The sequence below is a fragment of the Acomys russatus genome, chromosome 10, assembly GCF_903995435.1.
Source record: "Acomys russatus chromosome 10, mAcoRus1.1, whole genome shotgun sequence".
NCBI classification, from domain to species: Eukaryota; Metazoa; Chordata; class Mammalia; order Rodentia; family Muridae; genus Acomys; species Acomys russatus.
Genome location: NC_067146.1, coordinates 36,481,677 through 36,508,171, shown reverse-complemented (window position 1 = coordinate 36,508,171; position 26,495 = coordinate 36,481,677). Strand labels below are relative to the sequence as shown.

The 26,495-nt window shown below is 40.3% G+C and overlaps 1 protein-coding gene across 3 annotated transcripts in view; it reads left to right on the top strand.

Annotated features, from left to right (window-relative positions):
• Ankib1 (ankyrin repeat and IBR domain containing 1) overlaps positions 1-25,716 on the top strand; it is a 69,712-nt gene extending 43,996 nt beyond the window's left edge. For 2 of the 3 annotated variants that reach the window (XM_051152002.1, XM_051152000.1), the window contains 10 exons: positions 8,483-8,613; positions 14,413-14,547; positions 15,838-15,924; positions 16,121-16,187; positions 17,916-18,061; positions 18,945-19,123; positions 20,238-20,289; positions 23,173-23,269; positions 24,277-24,410; positions 24,721-25,716. In XM_051152002.1, coding sequence (XP_051007959.1) covers positions 8,483-8,613; positions 14,413-14,547; positions 15,838-15,924; positions 16,121-16,187; positions 17,916-18,061; positions 18,945-19,123; positions 20,238-20,289; positions 23,173-23,269; positions 24,277-24,410; positions 24,721-25,461 — 1,769 coding nt within the window. In that variant the 3' untranslated portion in view covers positions 25,462-25,716. Of the gene's footprint in view, positions 1-8,482; positions 8,614-14,412; positions 14,548-15,837; positions 15,925-16,120; positions 16,188-17,915; positions 18,062-18,944; positions 19,124-20,237; positions 20,290-23,154; positions 23,270-24,276; positions 24,411-24,720 lie in introns of all 3 variants that reach the window. The other variant, XM_051152001.1, reaches the window with a different exon arrangement.
• Positions 25,717-26,495: the final 779 nt, after the last annotated feature.

The following is a 26,495-nucleotide window of genomic DNA, read 5'->3' as shown; positions in this document are numbered from 1 at the left end:
TAAGTGGAAATTTTATATAGCTGGGCTGCATATTTCCTATAGACATTCAAAAGATAGGCATATTCCTCATATCTTCATTTAAGAGGAATTTTTAATTTTACTAATGCCAGACCTCATGTTTAGCATGGCCTCTCACTTAGATCCCTTTGGAGGTGACAAAAGACAGAGCAAAATCCCAGGGATCTCTTCTCTTGTAACAAATTGCCTCCGGTGCAACTAAGGGTCGTGTTTAACCCTCCCATGAGGAACCCTACTTTACAGGACAAAATTTATGGTCTGTAGTAAGAAAAAGCTTATTTCCCTAAGACTTGCAATGATGAATAGAAGAAATTAATTTCTTGCTACTATGCAGTTTTATCTATTTAAACATTGAGGTTTCCTTTTTTTCCATTTTTTTTCTTTTTTATGAAAATAGATTCTGTCATACAGTACATGCCGACCACAGTTTCCCCTCGTCCTCTCCGCGCAGCCTCCCCGCCTCACCTTCCTTCTTCCCCCCATTTCCTGTCAGAAACGAGCAGGCCTCCAAGAGAAAGCCTGACACAACACACAAGTACAGTAAGACAGGACAAAAGCCTTTGTGTCAAGGCAGGAGAGGGCAAACCAGTAGGAGGAAAAGAGTCAGAGACACCCACTCTCAAAACACCTAAGCTACACAACCACAGTGTGCATGCAGGGCACCTGGCGCAGACCCATGCAAGCCCCATGCTTGCCACTTCCATCTCTGTGAGCTCTGCTTAGTTGATTCAGATACTGAGACTTGTATAAATACATTATCTCTGCTCTGTCATAAAAGGATATGAAGTGATGTTAGCAATCCCATTTTACAGATAACATGACACTTGGATTGAGTGTGACATAGGGCATATGTCAAGTGATAGAATAGATTTGAATTTCTGAAGGATTCCTTTTTTATATTCTTTCCAATAGCAATTCCCATATTTAACAAATAAATATATTTTCTTTGAAAATTATGTAAGCCAAGATATAGTGAGGGTCTTCTTACATGTTTCAGAAAACGGAGTTAGTTTGAGGTGTTGCAAATCAGGATCAAGAATTCACTTGGTGAACCTATACTTCACAGAGCAAAGTATTTAGTAAATATGACATCAGCCTGTAGGGAGGGCAGAGTCTAGGAGAAGCTATCATATTATTACGTAGCATATGATAACATACAGGTAAGTAAACATGAGAACAACTAACTGGGATTGAAGGGAGAAAGAGCATCACAGGGTCTTCCTGAAGGTAATGAACTATGAATTGAGTGTGGGCTTCTCTGCAGAGGCAAAGGTGTAGGCATGTATGCTTGCATCAGAAGTGTCACTTGCAGAAATAGACTGGCAGCCCTGAGACCTTTGGACTTGTGTATGGGGGAGAATTTCCCAATGCCATTGATATTGTAGATTCCTGAAGTTCGTGTTGCTTGTTAAGTTGGAATGTCACTTACTTCTTAATAGAATAAGCATTGTTTAAGTGGAGACATATATTTATTAATATTTTTATCAGAAGAGCTAATAACTGTAAAAGAGTATCCTGAAGGGCAGATAAACCAGTGGGTGACAAGTTGAGGTTTTAAATTTATGTCATAAGATAGATCATTATACCATTAGTCAGAATTAGCAAGTTCAGATAAAAGAAAAAGAATGTCCCTTGATAATGTGTGGTAGTTGGAGGATAAATGGTTGGAGATGTCCAGTGGAATTCTAGAATTATTTGCCTCAAGCTTGGTAGAAAAGTTAGTGGGTTGTTTATTTTAAGTGAGGTCTTCCTTATTTAAGTACTGTTTGTGTTAGAATATAAAATTTAGAGCTGGAGAGATGGCTCAGGTTAAGGGCACTGCTTGCTCTTCCAAAAGTCCTGAGTTCAGTTCCCAGCAACCATACTGAAAGGAGGGTTAGTAGACTGATGACTGTGAGATGCTTACTTAGGCTGCTCAAGCCGTGGTGTAGGTGACATGGTAGGAGTTGAGAGCATCCTATCTGAGACTACTGCATCCTCAGGAGAGGCTGTGAAGGCTTACCAAGATGAGTGATTCAAGTAGGCTTAAGTGGACAAGAGAGTTTAAAGAAAATTCAGTGTCGTTGTTTTAAATCTAGCATGCTTCCTAGTTGCCTAGCAGATTGCTATGCTACAAGATGTAATTAGTCTAGCATAGTATTTATTCTAAAAGAGCAGATGGACTAAATATGTGGTTTGATATGTAAAGAAAGTATTGGGAAAGTATTTTTAAATATTTTAGTTGCTTTCTATTGCTGTGATAAAGCACCTTGAGCAAGCAAGAGAATGAAAAGTTTATTTGTGCTTAGGGTTCCAGAGAGCTAAATGTGCATAATGGCATATCATGTCAGCTAGCACCACCAGACATGGCAGCTGGAGCACCAAGCTCAGTTTGCATCCTGTCAACGCATGAAGCAAAGAGAATGAACTGGGAATAGGACAAGGCCTTAAGGTCTCAAAGCCTGCCCCAGTGACAACTTCCTCTAGCAAGGCCCCACTAGCTAAGCCTCCCAAAACAGTGCCATGAAGGAAACATTGCTGATTGAGACCACCACAGCAAACTTGGAGGGAATGTTGCATGTTCCTTGTGCAATGGAAGTTGGGATGCAGCTTTCTTGAGTCATCACCCATGCCTGCCGGGCCTTTCAGGTGACACAGCTGCCTTTGCACCTATGCTTTGTCACCTATGCTCCTGTAAGTGATTGCCCCGTAAGTGCGTGGGTTCATCACACTGTACCTGGGTGGATACTATTGTTACTTTGTCTTCTTTATTAAATGCAAATAGGCTCCGTCCCAGGAAATGCCATGTAATCCATTGTGTAACCAGCTCATTTAGCTTTCTGACCTTCACTCACATAGTTTAACCAGTATTGTTTGGTGATGTGCTATCCTTTTCCCAGAATGTATTTTTACCTTCTTTGTCAAAATCAGGTGTCCATAGGTATGTGGTTTTATGTCTGGGTCTTTAAATTCAATTCCATTGATCAACATATCTGTTTGGGGGCCAATACTGTGCTATTATTATTGTTATTGTTATTATTATTACTATTATTATAGCTCTGTGGTGCAACTTGAGATTAGAAATGGGGATACCTCCAGGAGTTCTCTTGTTATTCAGGATTGTTTTAGCTGTCCTGGGTTTTGTGTGTATATGTACTTCATATGAAGCTGAAAATTGTCCTTTCAAGATCTGTGAAGAATTGCATTGGAATTTTAATGGGAGGTTGCATTGACTCTGTCGATGCTTTTGGTAGAATGGCCATTTTTACTGTATTAATCCTACTGATACAGGAGCATGGGAGATCTTCTTCTGATATCTTCTATGTCTTTCTTCAATGTCTTCAAGTTTTTGTCATACAACTCTTCTGCTTTCTTGATTAGTTACTATTTGGGGATTTGTAATTGGTATTACTTGTTGTATAATGTTTCCTGGGAAGATATAAACAGATGTCTATTCAGCCCAGAGAGGGCATCTGTGACAGACCAAAGAAACATTTCCACCCAGTCTAGCTTAGTGAACCAGTGTTTTAGTTTTGGTTTGGTTTGGTTTGGGGAGGGGGTTACTTACAGGAGCATGGAGGGCTAAAGGCAAATAATATATACACACACACACACATACACATACATACATACATATATATGTGGGTATATATGAGAAAGTTTGCTCCAGCTTATGATGACTTAAAAGCTATGTTCCTGGAGTTCCTGAGTAGCTTGGAGACAGCTCAGCTGCCTGGAGAGTCTTCTCCCCAATAGTTTTTACTCTAATATAACCTCGAGGACAGGGCCTTGGGAATCTTGTAACGTTCAGGAGTTCCTAGAACCTTGTACATTTCATCTTCCTCCTGAATTGCCTTCCTCCAGAGTCTGTGTTTCAGTTAGGACAGCACAACACGGCCCCTTACCATATTAAAGCTGGGTCAATTACTCCAGGCCCGCAGATAAGTTTCTACTGTGGAAGGAGAGGTAAGATCCCTGGCTTGAGAAGAGGGCACTGGTGAGCTTGGAAAATATGAATACCCTGACACATGATCAGGGTCCTGTGGTAAGAGGAACAAGAAAATGTGAGATTTGCAAGTGGGGTACATGATAAATTTTACCTTTGAGTTGTCCAACAAGATTCTGATTCAGAAAGATGGAAAAATTTTTCACCTGGGATTACCTAACAGAGAAGAACCAACGCCAAGGTGGCACTGAAAGTCCCAGGTTCCAAGAGAAGCCCAGGAGTTGGCTCACTACACTTGTGCCACATTCAAGGGTCACTTGCAGACCACTCTACACAAACCTATGAAGTTGAGGCTTAAAGTGTACGATAGCGAGCAATTCTAATACTAAAGGAGAACTCAGTCACTAAATGTGTAAAAATGATATCCTGAAGAAGAAAAGTAAGGAAATGTCATTATAAGTTTACATAGGGCTTTGTATAGCAAGTACTTTTCATCGCAAACCAAGAAACATAAGAACATTCACATAAGCATTTTTTAAAATATGTATTTATTTATATGAGTGTTCTATTTATATGTATGACAGAAGAGGGCACCAAACCCCATTATAGATGGTTGTGAGCCACCATGTGGTTGCTGGGAATTGAACTCAGGACCTCTGGAAGTGCAGCCATCCCTCCAGCCCCCACATAAGCATTTTAAAGACAATTTTTTGCCAACTTATCCCGGCTGACTTGACGCTGATGCTCTTCCTGCCTCAGCCTAAGTAGCTGAGGTTCAGGCACATCACCACACTCAGCTCTCATAAGCATTTTTTTTTACCAAATTTATAAGTTCATGAGGTTCCCCCTCTCCCGCCACCTTGGACCCAATTTTCTAGTCCTTTAGTGGTGAAATTCAAAAGAAGTGAAACAATCAAATGAGTGAGGAGAAAGTGTTAGAAATATACTAAAAATCAGTTCAGAGGATTCTATATAAACAATTGATTGGTCTTTTTTTTTTTTTTTTTTACATTTAATTTAACTTTAATTTATGTGCATTGGTGTGAGAGTGTCAAATCATAGAGTTACAGACAGTTGTGAGCTGCTATGTGAGTGCTGGGAATTGAACCCAGGTCCTTTGGAAGAGTAGGCAGTGCTCTTACCCACTGAGCCATCTCTCCAGCCCCAATTAGACTTTTGTTTGTTTGTTTGTTTGTTTGTTTGTTTGTTTGAGACAGGGTTTCTCTGTGTAGCCTTGTCTGTCCTGGACTCAATTTGTAGACCAGGCTGGCCTCTCACAGCGATCCGCCTGCCTCTGCCTCCCAAGTGCTGGGATTAAAGGCATGCGCCACCACGCCCGGCTCCCAATTAGTCTTTTAAAGTACTAAATTGATTCTGTTGAATTTAATCAGAGCAAGAAGTGGGTATATATTGTCTATAATAAAATGGTAAATTTAAAATTTAGCAGACCACTTATATATTCTCTAAATGACTGATGATAGAACAGAATTCAAACGATTAATTAAAAGCCAGTCTTTAAAAGCAGCTTCCAAGCCAGGCATGGTAGTGCATGCCTATAATCCCAGCACTCAGGGAGGCAGAGGCAGGGGGAGTGTGGTCAGTTTGAGACTGCCCTGGTCTACAAAGCCAGTCCAAGAAAGCCAAGGCTGCACAGAGAAGCCCTGTTTCCAGGGAGTTGGGAGGGATCAGCTTTCAAGTATGTGTATGTGCCTTAGTCTGTATGCAAGTGCATATGGAGAGATGTGCATGTATGTGTGCACCAGCTGTATACATTTTGGGTTAACTAAACCAGCTTAGGTTCTGCTATGCTCTGACACTATTAAATGAAGCTTATATTTCTTACCATGAGATGTGCACACATCAAATTCTTAAGAAAACAAGATCAAGCTGTATTAGACATGTAACTGCGCTGAGTGGAAGCGTTTGAAAGTCAGCATGGGTAAGAAGACTCCCTGAACAGGAATGCATCACAAGTGTTCAGAAGGATGAGTTCAAAGACGTGGATGTGCAGAGAGCAGATTCAGAGCCCTGAGTGTGAATGCATTTCCCCAGAGGTTTCATCGTGGTAGCAGTTGGTCCATTCCTAAGTGTCATTGCCATTGTATAACCTCCTAGAATGCAGTTAGAAGCGAGCCTTCTCTCCAAGAGCAGAAGAACAGCGTTATGTTGTGCATCACACAGCAGCTTTGTTTCAGTGGCTTTGTGCTTTCTTTATTATAACAATGAACAATACGGATCATAAGAATATGCTAGAGCCTCTAAACTAAAAATAATGTTGATGTTGAAAAGAGAAGAAAGGCCCCTTCTTTTCAACAAGAATGAGGTGTTTTAAATATGTTTAGGCTTTACAGCATTGCATCCACAGCTCGACCACACTGCTATACTGAGTTCCTGCTCACATTCTCAGATGTCTTCTCCCCACCAGCCATTTTTTCCTATGTAGAAACTGACATGGCCCAGTCACCTCACTACTGCTGTTGCTTCTTTTTGCTATGAGAATTAAAAGCCAGTATTTTTACAGCCAAAAACAGGGGCTGCAGTGTTGTGGATACAAACATATATAGATAGCTTTCAGGGTCAGGACAGCAAGACAGCTAGCCCCTGTCTGCTGTTAGGTTCCATGGAAGCTACTCCTAATACCCCACCCCTCTGGTTCACATACAGAGCCACTTCCTACAGGCCAGTCACCTCCAACCTCTGTCCTCCTTTCTTTATTATACCTGAGGATTGGGTAAATGTTCCTTTTAAAAAACAGTCTGGTTTCTCCCTTGCTTTGGACAGTACAGCTGAAACCTTACTATACCTTCTTTTAGAAAGCGCATGCAATCAGAGCCTTGACTTGGGTGGGCCACTTAGAATAATTCTTAAGTGACTTTCCTGACCTCATTTTCACTGCAGAAGAAGTAAGACTTCCCAGTGCAGTTAGAGGAAGAAAAGAAAACAAAACCTAAAGATTCCTGTCGTTTTTACAGGAAAAACAAAATTAAAATTTTACTTTTCAAATTGCTAGGGGGCAGTTAAAATTAGACTCTTTAAAAACTATGGCATTTCTTAAGATTACAGATCTCAAATTATAACAGTAAATTGAATTTAAGAAGAAACTTATAAAGTTGTTATGGGACAAGTACTGAGCCACACATCCCTAACCTAGGAGAAGCTTGCCAAGTTAAGGAATGAGTCAGGTCATGAAGGCCTTCACACTGCTTACTAAAGTGATTTGGTTTTATCTTGTAGCTCTCTGTCAGAGGGAAGCAAATGAAAGATCTTAAGCATAATTTTTTCAAAAGACCACTGTGTAGGCAGTATTATTGAGAGTAGAAGGGAGAAGGAACAGGGAAGAAGGGTCATCTAGGCAAGACATATGGAGGGCCTTCACTAAAACAACAAAAACGTGGGGATAGAGAGGAAACAAAGAGCAAGCGTGGAATTAGTGATGTGCTAGAGTGAGCTAGCCAGAGGGAACTGAAGCCAGTCCTCCTCAGAGACTGAGACTGAACTCTCTAGATGGCTCACAGCAAGGGTAAATAAAGAGGAACAGATCTGGAGAGGTGATGCGTAGTTGTAGGCATATTCCACTGCATCTGTTTATCTGAAATAACCATAGATTTTAAAAGAAGAAGATGAATTGCAGCACTGGAGGCTGAGTGTCTGGACTGTGCATCGTATGCTGTCTCAGAACAGATAGTGGTGTTAATGCTTTCTACTGAGAATTCCTTTTAACTTTGTTTGCAACTAATCTGTTTTAAGAAATTATAGTTTAGGGGCTGGAGAGATGGGTCAGTGGTTAGGAACACTTTTTGCTTCTGCAGAGGTTCTGGATTTGGTTCTCAAACTCACAAGGTAACTCACAACACCTGCAACTCCAGTTCCAAGGGTTGCAACCCTCTTTTCTGACATCTGCAGGCTCCAGGGAGGTACATACATGCTGGCAAAACATAAATATAAAGGCCTAAAAAAAATTACAGTAGAAAGAAATTTATAGTCTAATACAGTGGTCTTTAACCTTCCTAATGCTGTGACCTTTTAATACAGTTCTGGGCACTTGTATGTGGCATGCCTACCTGTGGGCAGACCCACCTGGAGACAGGTAGAGCAGCAGTGAGTGTCCCAGTTCCTAAGGCCATTCAAAATACGTTTTTCTGATGGTCTTAGGCGACCCCCATGAAAGGGTCATTTGACCGCCAAGTTGAAAACCACTATTGTAAGGTAATCATTCTTTCCATGATTTTTTTGAATTGTAGTAGTCACTTTAAACAAAGTGCATACTCTTTTAAAAACAAAACGAATCACTTTGGTTCTTCCCCAGCTTATTTGTATAGATTTACAGAGACATTTCTTTTCAAGTGGGTTTTCTAAAAATTTTGGAACAGAACTCCTTGTATACTATTGAAGATGAAGCAGTTTTCAATAGACGCTAATAGGAAATATAAATACATGATTACAATGGAGAAACAGCCTGAAAAGAAAAGTCTAGTTCTCTCTCACCTGGAATTGTGTCTCAAATCATGTGTTCTGATGTCTGTGTTCAATACCTCAAAGTTGTTGGAGTCAGCGAAGCCTATGAGGATGCTGCCAATTGTCTGTGGCTGTTAACCAACTCCAAGCCTTGTGCGAACTGTAAGTCTCCAATACAGAAGAATGAGGGCTGCAATCACATGCAGTGTGCCAAGGTAAGATGCAGGCGTGTGTGCGTGCTTCGTAGTTAGCACCTCGGTTTATTTTATACTACAGAACAAGATCGTATTCTGCTAATATCAACTAATAAGTAATTTGGATCATTACTACATTGAGAACTTAAAATGCCTACAGAGATCCACTTGGCTGAAACCTTTATGGGACTGAAAGGAAGTCTGTGCTCTCCCAATTTCATTGTAGAAAAAGAAGCTATCATATTTTTCAAAAAATCTTAGATTTAAGTTAACATTTTATTCATTCATGCCTCTGTTTCAGTGTTTTGCTTTAATACTATAGAAATGCTCTCATTTTTCTCTTTATCAAAAGGACCGTGTATTTTAAGTGATATTTTAAAATATTAGGATAATGTAATTTTTCTCATTTAGAATGTGAAAGAAATTGAAATAGCTAAGACTAATAAAATGTTAACTTTGCTCTAAGATTTACTTGATTTTTTTTTTCACCTTAAGGCAATGCCAGTGATCAGTATATTATAACTTGCAAAAGAATGGAAGTTACAGAATTATCTTACACGTGTATGTTACAGTAAAATTAAAGATACAGGTTTCTTGAAGCGCAGTGATTCCCTAAGTAGGAGAAGGAAAAAACCTACTATTGTTTTTTGAGAAAGTTACTCAAAGTGCTTATTAGTTCAGCTAAGAACTGGACAATTTTTTTTCTAATTATGGTCTCCTCTCCAAGTGCCTATTTGTTTTGTTCTTAGAAACGGTGGTGTAGACTCCTAAACGTACACAGTAGCAACTGGCTGTTGAGGTAGCCATCAGTATCGCCTTTCCGTCCTTCATGGCATAGTAGTGACTACTTGATAAATATGGATCACTGGAAAACATTTTCATCAATCAGTCAGACTGATAGTAAAAGGGTACTAACTTAAACAGGTTTTGCTTGCAATTCTCTGGGATTTAAGACAAATGTTTATTTACAAGATCTGTAAATGTAAGAACCTTATTCAGTATACTATTTGGGTTGTTCAAATTGATAATATAAACTAAGTTGGCTGTGGTAGTGCATGGCTGTAATCCCAGCACTCTGAGGCTGAGACAGGTCTACACTAGCTCTAGACTGACTAGTTAGAGCTGCACAACGAGACCCTGCCTCCAAAAAGAAAGAAAAATGGAAAGATAGTAGTTTGGTTTTTGTTGTTGTTTGTTTGTTTGTTTGTTTTTTATGGTTTTTTGAGCCAGGGTTTATCTCTGTACCCTTGGCTGAACTCGATTTGTAGACCAGGCTGGCCTCAAACTCACAGTGATCCACTTGCCTCTGCCTCCCCAAGTGCTGGGATTACAGGTGTGTACCACTATGCCCATCTAAAAGGTAGTATTCTTATTTTGACATAGAAAACTTACCTAGACAATAACCTCAGTGCACACAGTAGAGTGTTTTTCAGTTATGTTTTATTAAATAAAACAACATATCATGAAAAGTTGAATCCATGCTGTAGCACAAACAACTTCATAACCTGCCTAGGCTGCTGATCCTTCAATGTAGATTATGATTTAATAGACAGTTTGCATTGTCAGAAATCCAGTGTTAAACATTTTAAAAGAATGACATGTTTGTTCTTCTGATAACTAATTTATTTAAAAAAAAAAAAAAACAACACTTTTTTCATTTCCCTTTAGAAAATGTTTAATTTTCAACTAGAGTGCTGTATCACACCCCACCCATCCTCCCCATCCCTTTTGTCCTCTCGTTCCTCCGTGGTTTGAAGGGGCACTCAGGAGGCCCGGGCAGCTGTCCTCTCGTTCCTCCATGGTTTGCAGGGGCACTCAGGAGGCCCGGGCAGCTGTCCTCTCGTTCCTCCGTGGTTTGACAGGGGCACTCAGGAGGCCCAGGCAGCTACGGCATCTTCTTCTCTAGAGGCACTGAGCATCCTTGTTTGACTCCAGGCGCCTCCTGTTGTCCCTGCTTGGACTTCTGAGTCCCTGAGAGCTTTGGCCTCTGATGGGAGAAGAAAGAGCTGAAGGCTTTCAGCTGGAGGGTCACCAGCTCCCTCTCCTGAGACCCCAGCAACACCCTGACATGTCTAGTGGCCAAGGGGGCTGCTGGCCAGCTGCTGTTAGTCACCTGCCACCATCCAATGCTTCTTGAGGTCTAGTATTCAGTCTTAGGGGAACAGAAAGATGGATCAGAAATTAAGTGTTTGCTGTGCAGTAATGAGGACTGGACTTCAGAGCCCAGCACCCATGGAACAAGCCAGGCATCCTGCAAATGCCTGTAATTCCAGCTCCAAGGAATCCAACATCTTCTGGCTTCTTCACCTGCACAGAACCTTGCACTTATTCAGGGATGTGTACCCAAGCACACATATATGTGCATATACTAACACAGACACATACACACACTTAAATAAATAAAGTAAATCTTTTGTAAATGTATTATTCTCTCATACAGTACATCCCAACCACAGCCTCCCTCCCTCCACTCCTTCCAGTCACCATCCCATACCTTCCCTCCCCCCATATCCACTGCTCCTCTGTGTCAGTTCAGAAAAGAGCAGGCCTCCCAGGGATAGCAACCAAACATGGCATAACAAGATTCAATGAGAGTGGCACAAACCCTCATCAGTGCTGGATGAAGCAACCCAGTAGGAGGGAAAGGGTCCCAAGAGCAGGCAAAAGACTCAGAGACACCCCCAGCCCACTGTTAGAAATCCCACAAACACCCCTAGCTAAATAACTACAGAATGCATGCAGAGGACCTGGCGCAGACCCACCTCAGTCTCTGTGAGCCCCTGTGAACCTTGCTGAGTTGGTTCAGTGGGCCATGTTCTTCTGGTTTCCTCAACCCCTACAGTTCCTCCAGTCCTTCCTTCTCCTCTTCCAAGCTCTGAAGGGAAGGGCCCAGTGGAAATCTCCCATTTGAGCTCTCTCTCTCTACCTAATGTTTGGCTGTGGGTCTTAGCACTCATCAGCTGCCAAAGAAAGTCTCACTGATGACCATTGGGCTAGCCACTGATCTATGAGTATAGCCAAATATCACTAGGAACAACTTCATTGATTTGTGGGGCGGGGGCGGCCCTGTTTGGCTCTACCCCAGGTCTCTGAGCTATCCAGCTTCCGGGTCCTGTCTATCCAGGTAGTGTCAGGCATGGGCTGCCTCCCTCAAGTTAGACTATCCATTGGTTGTCCACTCCCACAGGTTCTGTGCCACCATTGCCCTAGCACATTCTACAGCTATGACAGATTGTAGGAAAGGGTTTTGTGACTAGGTTGGTGTCCCAGTTCCACTACTGGAAGCTTTGCCTGGCTGTAGAAGGTGACTAGCTCTAGTTCAGTATCCTTCATTACTAGGTGTCCTTACTATGGTGACCCTCAGTTGCAGGGAGCTTCCACTGCACTAGGTTTCCTCATTGCCCGCCCCCATTCCTGTTTTCTCACCCATACTCTCCTCCATTCTCCGTTCTCCTGTTCCCATTCCTGCCTGTCCCCAGTTCATCCACAAATCTATTTTCCCTTCCCAGGGAGACCCATGTGCCCCACCCCAAGTGCTCTTTGTTATTTAGCCTTTCTGGGTCTGTGGTTATAGTGTGGTAATCCTTTACTTAGCCGCTAATGTCCTCTTATAAATGAGTACATACCATGCTTGTCTTTCTGTGTCTGCATTACCTCACTTGGGACATAAATCTTTCATTCTTAAATATTTTAATTTACTTACAAAATTGTCCTTTGTCTGATACTATGGAAAACTAGTGTTAAAACCAAAAATAAAGATTATTAACACGTAAAGTATTAAGGTTCTATATTATATTTTTCTACCATCATTGCTAATGTCTAGTTGATTTCTCAAATTTTGCCATTAATCTGAGAAATCAATAAAGCATATCACAGAGTATTTGTATCAAAGCAGGCACAACGTTTACTTTTATCAACCAGGAAAAAAAAAGTTGCATAGAGCTTTGAAACAAATTCACTGCTTATTGAATAAGTGCATGTTAAGTGATAAATAAATGCAAAGAATTTAATTCAGTTAACTCCATGACTACAAGGAGACCAAAAAAAATGGTAAATAGAAATTATATAGAAGTATCGTAATTACTATGGCAGATGTGATTTTATTTCCTGAAAATGTTAACTGTGTCATCTTTTAAGTGTCCATGCAACAGTGACCCTCTCCTGTAGACCATTGATCATAAGAGAAAAACAGTAATGATCTTTAAGTGTTGGCTGTTATAATCAATAATTTTAAATATGATTGTTATAATCAAAGAAAATAAAAATTAGTACAAATAATATTCTAGGTCATAGAGAATAAATTAGAAATTAGTTATGAAGTTATTAAAAAGCCATAGACAAGTTTAGTCTTTCAAATACCTCAGGAAAGAAATCTAAGAATTTATGGGAAATGAAAATACTACTTTCTCAGAGCCTGAGTGCTACACCTAGAACCATGCAGAAATATGTAGGGTCTAATTCATTTAAAAAGTATAAAATAAACAATAAATTAAGAATGTGGCTCAAATTAAAAATAAATAAAGAACACCAGAAAAACGTTTTTAAGACAAAATAATTTTTAAATAGTAATGACCAATGTAGCAAGAAATTTTAGGTTTTTTGAAGATAAACCACTAAGTTAACATAATAAAGCAGGATTTCAAATATATAATAAAAGAGGAGATAATTAGAGAATCAGAATAGTTCATATAGAAACTAGATGTGATCAGGAACAAGAAATGAGACACGTAAAACCTAAAAAGATGATAATAAAAGGACTGTACTTTAAAGCTTCATGTAGTGGCACATGCTGTAATCCCAGCATGCCGCATGCTAAGGCAGAAGGGTTATTAATGCAAGGCTAGCCTAAGCTATGTAGCAAGACCCTGTCTCAAAAAGAAAACAGAACTATCACTTTTATAGATGGCATGATTACATACCTAGAAAATCTATACAGATCAACTGAAAACCTACTACTAGTGATGTAAATTCAGCTCAGTAGCAAAATGCAAAATTAACTTGCAGAAAATAAGAATCTTCATATCTCCTGCAACATCTAGATGGAATACACAGACCTTCTGAATCTAGAAATAAACTTTAGAAATATGCAAGGTTTTTGCTGGAAATGTTTTTAAATCTCTAAGGCAAAATAAAGATGACAAACAAGTAGAAATGTAACTTCTTTAAAAATGCAAACAAAAATGCCAGCAGGTCGTCTTTCTACATCTGTGTACATTTAATTCAGATGTTCATATGGTAAATCAAAGCAAGCTTCTATGTTCACCACTACACCACCAACGCCACGCCAATCAAAGCAAGCTTAATTAAGAAAACTTTGAAACATTGAGATGTAACAAGAATAAATTAATAAAAAAAAAAAAAGAAAAAAGAAAACTTTGAAAAAGAACAGTACGGGGGAATAGCCTTGTAAAATAATACACTGAGAAGCATCAGTAGTTGAAATACTATGGTACTGGCGTGAGAATACAGAGTATGAAACAGAATAGAAGGCAAGCCTTGGAAGCAGGTGCATGCGTAGGGATTTACTGTGTGGTAATGGCAGGACATAACCAGTGGAGAAACATGATGTATTCAGTATGTGGTATTATGATTGAGTTCATACAAGAGAATATATACCCAAGATATAAGTGTTAAAAATAAATAAATGACCCAGACAACTGTAGACTTTGGAATGGGAAGATCTTTCTGACACTGAACCTGGAAGCATCAAAACATGAATTTTCATATTGTGCTTTTGTCATCTTCTAATTATGATCTACTTAAATGCATGCATTTTAATTAATAGATGGAGATAACTGCATATGTGTTTCCTTTTTAAAGTGCAAGTATGACTTCTGCTGGATTTGCCTGGAAGAATGGAAAAAGCATAGTTCTTCTACTGGAGGTTACTACAGATGTACCCGCTATGAAGTCATTCAGCACGTAGAGGAGCAGTCCAAGGAGATGACTGTGGAGGTAGCCCTGCCTAAGCGTGTCCTTGTCTAGCTCATGTGGGGGTTTGCATGCCTCCTCTCCTGTCTTCATCGTGATAAGGCCTTACACTGAATACACGTTAGAGTGTCCTTTAAACAAATAAATCTGTACATGAGGAGCTTTTTTTTCTTTTAACTATTTCCTTTTTTATTTTGCTGAAGATATGAAAAATCCAATTCCAGCCTGCCTTTGTGAAGATGTGAAACCTTTTTTTAAACATAATATCAGCAAAACAGTATTATATTATAGTGTACGTGTATCTTTTTTTTTTCCCCCAGTCAGGCTCAAGGAACGAATGTTTCTTTTTTTTTCTTTCTTTCTTTCTTTCTTTTTTTTTTTTTTAAATTTTGTGTGTGTGAGTTTTCTGCCTGGATATATGTCTAGCACCATGCACATGCCTGCCTGGTGTTCACAGAGACCAGAAGATCCTGTTAGATCGCTTAGAACTGGAGTTATAGACAGGTGGGAGCTGTCATTAGGGTACTGGAAACTGAACCTGGACCTGGGGCCTGAAAAAACAGGCAGTGCTCTTAACCGCTGAGCGTCTTTTCTTGCTGATCTACCCTAACTTAGATGGGTGTTTTGCCTGCATGTATGTCTATGCAGCATGTACATGCATCATGTCTGTGATCAGGGCATTGGCTCCTGGAACTGGAGTTAGAGTTAAAGCTGGTTGTGAGTCTTCTGGAAGAGCAGCCAGTGTCCTAACCTCTGAGCCATCTCTCCAGTCTCCTAGCCTAGATAGCTTAAACAACAGAAAGTTGTCTTTCTCCATTGTGGTGACTATGAAGTCTGAGAAAAGTTACACTGACTGTTTCTTGGTGAGAGTACTCATTGGCCTTCAACAGGGCCCCACTTCCTGGTCTCTGTCATCATGATGGCTGGAAAACAGAGTAAGAGATCTGTGGTGTCTGTTTCCATAAAGATAGATCTATAATAATGGCCTCACCTAACCCATCACCTCTTCATAGGTCCTGTCTCCAAATACAAGTTGTATTTTGGGTTAGGGTTTTGATGTAAATTTTGAAGGGATACAAATCTATCTAAAGCATAAAGCAGTAAGCTATACAATCAAACATTGAAGATGTGCAGCCAAGTATCTATTGTTTTATCATAGAGAATACAAACAGATGCCTTAAAATATATTGCTCGTAATATTCTAGGAACAAAACAATAAAAAACATCTGCATGCATTGCTACCCATTATTAATAAAATATTAATCCCTCTGAAACCAAACTTAATAATGTCATTTATGTACTTTTGTTTCCTAGGCTGAGAAGAAACATAAACGGTTTCAGGAACTTGACAGATTTATGCACTATTATACAAGATATAAAAACCATGAGCATAGTTATCAGGTATGTCCCAAATCATTACAAATGAGCTAAAATACTCTTAAGAATAAATAAAGAGCCTGGGTGCAGGTGGATCTCTGTGTTCAAGGCCAGCCTGGTCTGCATAGTGAGTTCCAGGACAGCCAGTACTACACAGTGACACCATTCAAAAAAAGGAATAAATAAAGATTATTTAAATTATTTCTTTCTGTTCCTTTAGTTAGAACAACGCCTTCTTAAAACAGCCAAAGAAAAGATGGAACAATTGAGTAGAGCTCTCAAAGAAAGTAAGTTCTCTCTCTTTCTGTCTCTCTGTCTCTGTCTGTCTTTGTCTCTGTCTCTCTCTCTCTCTCTCTCTCTCTCTCTCTCTCTCTCTCTCTCTCTGTCTCTGTCTCTCTCTCTCTGTCTCTCTCCCCCCCCCCCCACTCTTTCATATATATAGTATGTGTGCACACACGCGTGCATGCATTTGCTAAGCCAAATCCGTGGTAGATGGTCAGGCCCCTAAAGGACAGTAGATCCATGAGCAGCTTCTGGCACTGCCTGAACTCTCTCAAGCCCTGAGTGCATTCGAGCATGTGATGAGCACCTGCCAGGTTCTGCTCATGCAGCCTGTGCTGTTACCTGACAAAACCACACTGGAGTTTCGCTGCTTCTGTGCCACCATTGGTGCTCTAGTGTTGGCAAAGCAAATGGGTCCTAAAGGCTTCCAAGAGGAGCAAGGCATATCCAGAGCTGCTTCAGACATCAGATACAGCTTGGCAAGAATTGAGCTCAAAAAGCAAAGCCTTCAGCGGGCCTAGTTGTGAGTTCCAAATTGAAAGTTAGAGGTTAAATAATTCCTAACTGCAAATGGTCATCATTAGGACCCAGTATCCACATCTGCTACAGGGCTTGAGTTCTGATAGGCTTGTTTTTGAAAAACCCATAATTTATATATTAAAGGCACATTTCAAACATAAAACTGTGATCTGTTTCACTTGTCTCAGTTCATAAAATAATTTTCATTCAAACTTCTTTTTGTGAAAATAGTTTTGTAATAAGACAGTAAAAATAGTTACACAAATTAAGGTAGAGGCAAGTGCCACGGCTGGCCTGGTGTTCATGTTAATTTTTAGTCTGTGGCCTTTAGAGTTATATGGCTCTACTGTACTAATACAAACTCTGGAAACATCCACAGTGAGACTGGAAGAAAAGTCTCACAAATGTGTGTTTCCCATGTTTAGAACTGTGTCTGACACAGTAAACATCCAGTAAGTGCAAAATTATTGCTTTTGCTATTAGATGTTCCAAGCAGCATAGCAAAGCTAAAAATTAATGTGAAGCAAGCTGCTTTTTACATGTCTCACGTGAGTTATAGTGAAAGGCAAGGAGTGTTCATCTCCCTTTGCTTTTTATATCCTAGTACAGTCACTACCCAGAGACATACTTACTACATGCAAATATATTAGGGTATTCCATGTCAGTTTGTACTTGCATATGTATGTAGGATGTTCCTAACGGTATGCTGAATTTGATGTTCATCAATACTTCCATTGAGATTCTACAGCTTTTATTTCCTTGTATTTATATAATTTCCTTTTATTTATAGTTTAAAATAGAATGTTATGCTATCTTAGTGTTACTAAGTCTCCCACTTACTCTTCCCCATTCTTTTTCTCCCTGACAGCTTTTAGCTTTAGTTAGCCAGTTGTTCCTCAGCAGTTAGTATCTTTTCCTTACAAAATTGCTTTGGCAGAGGAGTAATTATAATCAGATTTTTTTTAAGTAAACAACTTCATCAGCAAAGTTTCTGTTAGGTATAATCTGACCACTTTTACACAGCATGTACCTTTGGGTGACCTAGAGCTGTACCGTGTCTGGTCATGTTATAAGAACAGGCTCCAGGAAAATATGTATATCCATGGCTCCTGGGCTGCAGGCCTGGGCCTTTCATGGATGAGTGTTTATCTAGATTTTTAGCTTAGTCTGAATGTGTATTCACAGAACATTTACTGTACTGAATTGCTTTGTAGCTGAAGGAGGCTGTCCAGACACCACTTTCATCGAAGATGCTGTGCGCGTTCTCCTAAAGACTCGACGCATCCTCAAGTGTTCTTATCCGTATGGATTTTTCTTAGAACCTAAAAGCACAAAGAAAGAAATTTTTGAACTAATGCAAGTAAGATGCCATTTAAAATTGTTTTGATTTACTTTTTTTAAGTGTGAGTTGTAAAACAGTTTTGTTTTTATTTTAAAATGGCTTTAAATAAAGGAAATATTACCTTTAATGAACTAAAATATCTGTGTGTAAATGTGTCAGTGTGACTTTAAATGCATTCCAAGCTGTGCAACATTTCTATAGCATTAGTGTATTTCAAACTTGTCAAGGTAGAAGGTGCCCTATTTCTTGTCATATAAAAATGGAGATTTTTATCTTTAGAAATGGAAAAAACTACATTGCATACTTGAGTAGAAAGTTAATTTTTGCTGTTTTATTTTAAAGTTACAGATTTAAAACACAAACTGCAAAGCCAGTAATTAACCTCCCTAGCCTCACTGGGTCGCCCTCTAGTTAGAAGCCACCACAATTTTCTCCTCTGGTGACTTTCATTTTATACTTTTAATCTGCCCTCTAGTGATTTGTATTCTGCATTTCTTTCAAGGCCATGATAGTCTTGCTTTGTGTTAGATTCCTTCAGCATTTATCCACTACAGCAGCTGTGCACTAGCTTGTGTAATGCCCTGAGTGTACTGTACTAGGTTTTGGTTGGTGGTTTGGTTTGGTTTGGTTTCAAAACAGACAAAAACAAATTCCTTCCAAATGTGACTTACTCCACTTCTTGATTTGTACCCACTACGTTGTTTTAAGTGTCTGTCAAACGAGTGCTATCTTGCATTTATGATGACTTAAAGTATCCTTTCATAACCTAAAAAAACATACAAAATAAGAAACATGTTAAGTAGAAAATTACTTCAAAAGAACTTGCCTGAGACACCAGATGTGCTTTGTATCTATTTACTATCCCATTCAGCTTGTACCTCTTGCTTCTCTTTCTCTCTAGACAGACCTAGAAATGGTCACTGAAGACCTTGCCCAAAAAGTCAATAGGCCTTATCTTCGTACACCTCGCCACAAGATCATTAGGGCAGCGTGCCTTGTACAGCAGAAAAGGCAAGAGTTCCTGGCATCTGTAGCTCGTGGTGTGGCTCCTGCAGACTCTCCAGATGCTCCCAGGCGCAGGTAAAATCTGTGCGCTACAGAAACCCCAATGCCAGAATGTTTTTGGTTTTTGGGGTTTGTTTGTTTTTTTTTTGTTTTTTTTTTTTTTTTTAGTTTTTGGTTTTTGTTTTTATCCATCTATCATTTATATTCTTGGAAGTTACTTACAGTTACAATATATATAGCTGATAAAAATATGTTAAATTCTTTTTGATGATATTTTCTCCTAGTACATTTTTTTCAGAATTATTTTGCTTGTCTGTCAGTGTGCAGCTTTCCAGACTAAATTAGACTAAGCTAATTTCACGTACCAAAATTCATAATCCAGAGTATTCTGATGTGTCATTTCAAATTTAATGTATATAGTGACTTGGGAAGGATAGTAAACATGTTAAGGAATAGAATTTGGAGACATTGCCAGGTTGCCATATTCATATTTGTATTTCTGTGTTAGGAAATTATAAGGAAATGAGAAATCTGCTATTTGGTTTTGTTTTGTTCATTTTGGGGGGGGGTTGTTTGTTTGGTTGGTTTGGTTTTTCAAGATAGGGTTTCTCTGTATAATCCTGGCTGTCCTGGGCTCACTTTGTTCACCAGGCTGTCTTAGAACTCACAGAGATCTGCCTGCCTCTGCCTGCCAAGTGCTTGGATTAAAGGGATGTACCACCACCACTTGACTGAGTAATCTGCTATTTGTAAGGCTACTTAAGTGATCTGAATTCATCCCTCAAAGAGAAGTTGGTTTGGTTATTTTATTTCACATCATACTTCTACTGCTTCTGCCACAATAAATTGAAACATTTTTCTTACAATTTTAACACTAGAAAGTCATTTGTCCTTTTTTTCATATAAATACTTATGGGTATTTCTTATACTTATGAAATTAAAATGAAAGCAGTCAGAATACTTTTATACAACATGGCTATTTTTAATTTCTCCATCATTTTTCACAAATATAAAGTAACTTAGAATTTGAAAAGATAATGGAAGTAATTATATTTTAATAGCTGAATCTGCATTGGTTTGGCAGGTTATAAGCAGAAAAGCATTAAAAGTAACAGTCACAGGGTAAGGGTCTGAGTGTACACTTGGAATACTGACAGTGAATCAAACAGTATGTGTACTTTCTTTGCAGCTTTGCCGGTGGAACCTGGGATTGGGAATATTTAGGATTTGCGTCACCTGAGGTAATCATTTTCCTGGTTTGGGTTATGTTTGTGTTTTTTTCTTCATGCAGCCCTTGCTTGCCTTTGCACCCACGTCTTTCCTAAACCCTTCTCTTTCCTCTGTAGCAGAGATGCCATGTTCAGCTCTCTATTATATTTGAGTCTAACAGCGGATTCGTTCCCCTTTCACTGCTATTGACTACTAAATAGAATCTAGTCAAATTTACAGCATAAATCTGTAGAACATGTCTTCTAGTTTGTTAATAGAGATATAAGTTCAACTTATTAGAAATGTATAGTTTTAATTTTTTTTAGTCTAAACATACTAAAAATCTAAACGAACAGTTTCTTGAGGTTACTGTCACAATCTGAGGTGAATTACTTGTCATCATTTGCCAACATGGAAAGCATTGCAGGAATGGTGTCTGCAGAAATGTTTTCTTGCCTTCTTCTACCTTTGAGGCTCCCAGACTCTGCTTGGTTTTTATTGATAAGCTTTATTTTGTGTGGGGGACTGGGGGTTTCTAGACAGGGTTTCTCTGTGCAGCCCTGGCTGTCCTGGAACTCACTCTGTAGACCAGGTTGGGCTCCAGCTTACAGAGATCTGCCTGCCTCTACCTCCCAAGTGCTGGAATTAAAGGCATGCGCCACAGTGCCTGCACAGAGATCTTGGAATTTCTGATTTTGACGGGGACCTTAGGAGCCCTTAAGTCTTTGGGCTTGTTACTTGTATAGTTGTGTGCCGAGTAACACACACCAGTGCTACAGCACTAGGAAAGCACAGCCAAGGGCTCATCATATGGGTCAGCCTGGGCTACACAGCAAAGTTAGGGCCAGTTAGGGTGACCTAGTAAGGCTCTTGCTTCAAAACAGATATTTGACAAAAATAATTTGCTTTTTAAAGTGTTGGGCAAATTAGTATAAATTGAAGCTTTTCAAATCTGTATGATTTACCGTATCAAGTAACACCAACATTAAATATTTTTAAATTAGCTCCTTGCCTTAGTATAGAGTATAGGAAATGACATGATGTTACATGTTACCAAACTCCGTAAATTTTAAGGTTGAGTTTACATTTTTTTCACTGAAGTTAATTTTGTCATAATCTCCTTAAATTGATTGGCTGAATCTGTGACAGCCATAAAATTTGTTTCATGTTGCTTTGAAAACAATAGACCTAATGCAAAGAACATAATCTTAGAACAGAAAATGCCTCTCAGCATTCCCCTGTGAACCTCACAGGTTTGGTTTTGTGTTGTTTTCTTCATCTTTCCTTGACCTTAATATTCTCACGCCATTTGAAGCACCCTGTCTTTTCATATGCTCATTTGAAAAATCTGAGAATTCCTTGGCAATTTCCAGACTTTTTTTTATAAAAAAAAAATTATTCTGAAATTGTTGCATCATGTCAGAATGCCACTCAGGGTTTTTGTTGTTGTTGTTGTTGTTGTTGTTGTTGTTTTGGGTTTTTGTTTTGTTTTTTGAGACAGCGGTGCTCTATGTAGTGTTGGCCATCCTGGAATCACTCTGCAGACCAGGCTGGCCTTGAACTCACAGACATCTGCCTGCTTCTACTTCCTAAGTGCTGGGATTAAAGGCGCGCACCACCACCACCACCCTCCTACCCCTGCCCACTCAAGGTTTTCTGTGAAAATAGTTAGAAATAGAACAAGTTACCTTTCTCAAATTGCAAGTGTGTGTGCATAGATCTCCAGAAAAAAGGAAATGGTGCCCCAGCTCAGGGAAAATGTTAGAGAGCCTGAATGATCCGTGAGGCCACTTCACACATCAGCTGTCTAACATACACGGATGGAGTTTAGATACATTTAAGAATGGGCGAGGAATATAGCTCAGTGGTAGAGTGTTTGCTTAGCAGGCCCAAGTCGCTGGGTTCAGTTTCCAGCCACACAGATAGGTTAGGATGGATAGACAGACAGACAAGATTGGATTGATAAAGATAGATAAGATAGATAGATTTAGTGAGATGAATAAAGTATAAGAGTTTTATAATATGTATTTCTTAGGCTCCTAGTACTTTCAGCGTAAGCACATCGAATACCCTAAAGTAACCAGGATAACCCTAAGCCTGAGGATCTTCACGGTTGGCCCTGGAGACTCAACAGTGATCTCAGAAGGCTGCTGCCACACACCTGGGCCCTTTGACTCTCACTTCCCTGCTGAAATCTCTAGCAGACATTCTCAGACTATAGCCTTTGGTAGTAACAAATCTACTATAAACTGTTACTGCAGATATGTGGGCACACGTTTTAGTCTGTCTTCTTCCAAATGCTAAGTAGTAAATACTCCCTTTGTTGCCTTAAGGCTGGACGTGGCTAATGAGAAAGGGGAACTCAGCAATGCATTTGAAAGCCAGCATGTAGCATACTTCTTTTCAGCTAGTCTTGTGACTTCTGAGTTGATGCAGAGGTAGTAGTCACAACGACAGCTCAGTTGTCTGGCAGGCACTGAACGGTGTCTCCGTCATCTGGGTTTTCTGCCATTGTTTCTGCCACTGTTCCCCCCTTCTCTTTCTCCCTACCCATACTTCTTTAAAAACTAACCCACACCCACCAAGCCTAACACCATCAATTGTAATTTTAGATAATACAGCCCTTGAAATAGCAGCTACATCTAGCTCTGGAGCTTGCAAGTATTCCTAGTAGAAATACCTATGGCAACTAGAAATTTTGCATTTTGCTTTCCGCCTTTTTTTTATTTCCTTGGCTTGGCTAAATTTGAAGTTTCCTTTTCTAAAGCAAATGATTTTATATATGAGCATAAAATCACACATTTTTTTCTCCTGAGAAAAGTGTGGTTTTTGTTTTATTTGCATTTTTTTTACGATTTGCATGCTCTCCTGTATTTTATAACCTTTGGTTTATGCAGGAATATGCTGAATTTCAGTATCGGAGGAGGCACAGACAGCAGCGCCGTCGAGGAGACGTGCACAGCCTGCTCAGTAACCCTACAGACCCGGAAGAACCAAGTGAAAGCACCTTTGGTGAGCTCCTGGGGCTGTGGGTATCATCTGGTCTCTTAGTCTCTTAAATTATGTTTTAAACTGGCTGTTGTCAGTGTTTGTAATTTGGGTTCACCATAGCCGTGGAGATGTCTCTACTGTCACAGGATAAAGAAAACTAGGGCGTGAATAGCTGAAGTAGGAATGCCCTATGTTTACTGCAGCCATCTCTGCTGTCTAACTCAGTCAAGGCACTGAGCAGCTCGGTCTTCAGTTCCCTTAGATTAAAGTGAGTGTCAAGGTAGACGGTGCCCGTAAAGCTCTCTGTGCACTCAGACTGTGAGGTCAGGCTGGAGCTCTTTCCTCTGCGTCCTTCAGGGGAGAAAGCAATGAATAAAAGATTCTAGTGCCTCGAGGGATTAGGACCTAAAGCTTGCTTTCTCCTTCCTTCCTTTCTTTCTTTCTTTCTTTCTTTCTTTCTTTCTTTCTTCCTTCCTTCCTTCCTTTCTTTCCTGGGACAAAGCTCTGTAGACCAGGCTGACCTTGAGCTCACAGAGGTCTTCCAGCCTCTACCTCCTAAGTGCTGGGTTTAAAGGTGTGTGCCACCACCACCCAGCTCTCCCTGAAGCATTCTTAAAAACAGAATTATTTTAATTCTTTGACTTGTAAATGTTAAATTTTTCATTAAACACACCTAGACTATAATATTATTTGGACTATAGATTGATTCTTGAGGCTAATGTAGTTCCAGACTCTTTAATTTTATGATATCTGAAGACAGAAACACTGAAATTTATAGTGACCTAGGAAAAAGGAATGGACAGTAGAGCCTGCATTAATGAAGCTGTAGAGCCTGCAAGCAGATGGAGATGATGGTGACACTAGGTGTTGTTATTGCTTGCCACCACACAGACCTGCTGAAAATGCAGGCGAGGAGGCGGGTGTGACCGTGAGGCTGAGTTTTCACAAGAACTGAAGGAAAGCCTACTAGTTTGTAGGTGTATGGCGACAACAAACGGAATTGTGTGGTGCCACTTGCTTTCACACAGATACACCGGAGGGTGGCAGCAGCCGCAGGCCTGGCGCGTCCGTGGTAAGCTCTGCGTCTATGAGTGTGTTGCACAGCTCTTCCCTGCGTGACTACAGCCCTGCCAGTCGCTCTGCAAACCAGGACTCTCTTCAGGTAGGCCTGCTGGCAGCCTGGTGCCTGCCTTTGCTACTCCTCTGTTCAGTGGATTCCTGGGCTTCCTCTTACTGGTTTCCTGTTCTTCCTTCTGTAGTAGAGGTTTTATTTCAACGATGGGTACAAAAAGGGTTTTGAATTTCAGGTTTATGTTAGGTATATTTTCCCTAGTAAAAGCAAGGAGAAAATGGTAAGATTTAAATATGTCAGGTAACTTGTAGAAGTAGAAATAGTATTATCTGCTAAAGGAAGGCTGGTAAATGTGTCCTTTAGTCATATTTTCAAGTGGCCTTACTCTCTGTTGCCTCAGGCTCTGAGCTCCTTGGATGAAGATGACCCCAATATACTTCTTGCCATACAGCTGTCACTGCAAGAGTCCGGGCTGGCCATCGACGAAGAAACCAGAGACTTCCTTAGTAATGAAGCATCCCTGGGAGCCATAGGCACTTCTTTACCTTCGCGGCTGGACTCTGTACCCAGGAGCACAGACAGTCCTCGCGGTACGCTGAGCAGCTCTGAGCTACTGGAGCTTGGGGACAGCCTCATGAGACTAGGAGCAGACAGTGACCCGTTTTCAACTGACAGTTTGAGTTCTCACCCCCTCAGTGAGACACGAAGTGATTTCTGTCCCTCTTCCAGTGACCTTGACTCAGCGGGCCAGGACCCCAGTGCCAGTGACAATCTTCTTGGCAATATTATGGCTTGGTTTCATGACATGAACCCTCAGAGTATTGCCCTGATCCCTCCGGCAGCAGCCACAGAAGCTAATGCTGAGCCTCAGCTTCCCAGGGTCAGGGATGGGTCAGAAGGTGTGAGGGACGCGGGACTGCTGCCACCGGAAGACTCAGTGTCCAGAGACGCTGGTGCCCGTGAAGGTGGGACGACCCAGATGGAAGGAAATCCTCTGGAAGAGACTATTCTGGCCAGGGAAGAGTTGTCTCAAGCTGGTGACAGTCATGATGAGGCAGTCAGCAGAGGGGACGGGTCAGATGCTGCCAGTCAAACCCCTCAGACCTCAAGTGACTGGCTCGGGCAAGTACATTTAGTATGAAATGCACACATTTGCTCTCCGGGTGAATCACAGTACGGGGCTCTCCTAGGCGGCATACGCTTTATAGAGACTTTGACGCACTTAATCTGAACTCAGTTATAAACCACTGATGCTAGGATTGACTGCAAAGGAGTTCCCACAGACGGTAGCTGCAGTGTCGATTTTAACCTTACAGGGAATTTCTTTTGTGTTTATCCCTTTTGTAGTGACAAAGAGCAGGAGAAAACACAATGGAATGAATGGGTTGACAGCCTCATGCTGGAGTTGGCAGGACTACGTTGACCGTTCAAATCAAAAGCTTACTCCTTAATCTCTAGATGGCTTTCCTCTTTCTTAAAAAAGTGAAAAGTTCTCTTCATTGTAGCAGTTGGGCCGGACAGTTCTGATAACGTGTGTCCTCGGTGTCCGTGTCCTCTCCAGGAGCCTCCTTCCCCTTGTTGTCCAGTGTGAGCTGAGGTGTCCGTGCTGCTTTTAGTGCTGCATCTGCCAGTGTGAGTGTTTTCTTTTTCACATGAATCAAAGATTCCTTCTCACGTCTATTCACAGTCCAATTGTGCCAAACTCTGACTCTTGCGCTGACTAACAAGGCATTTAGGTGTGCAGCATCCTAGTGTGCTCCAGGGCAGTGTCAGCGTTCTCGGGAGTAAAAGGTGCCACTCGGTAGCAATGACATTACAGAATTAAATGGGCCTTTGTTGCCATGGAGACTGCATTTAAATAAATGTAGCCTGTAGCTTAAGTAAACTAAAGCTAATGCTGCTGTTAAAACAGTTTATTTTAATATTAAAATACAGTTGATTAGCAACAGCGGTGCTGTATTTAAGAGACACTTTATTGGAAGTGCAATCATAGTTCTTTGTTTTCACAATCTTACAGTGCATTCTAATTACTAATGGGTGCAATTACTTTTAATGGTGTTTTATAACATAGAAAAACTGGAGTTTTCATGAGTTACAGTAAATCCCACAGTTATTTAAAAAATCAATACAACATCCTACGCAACATGTTACCGTGCCTTTGCCTAACCTAAATGG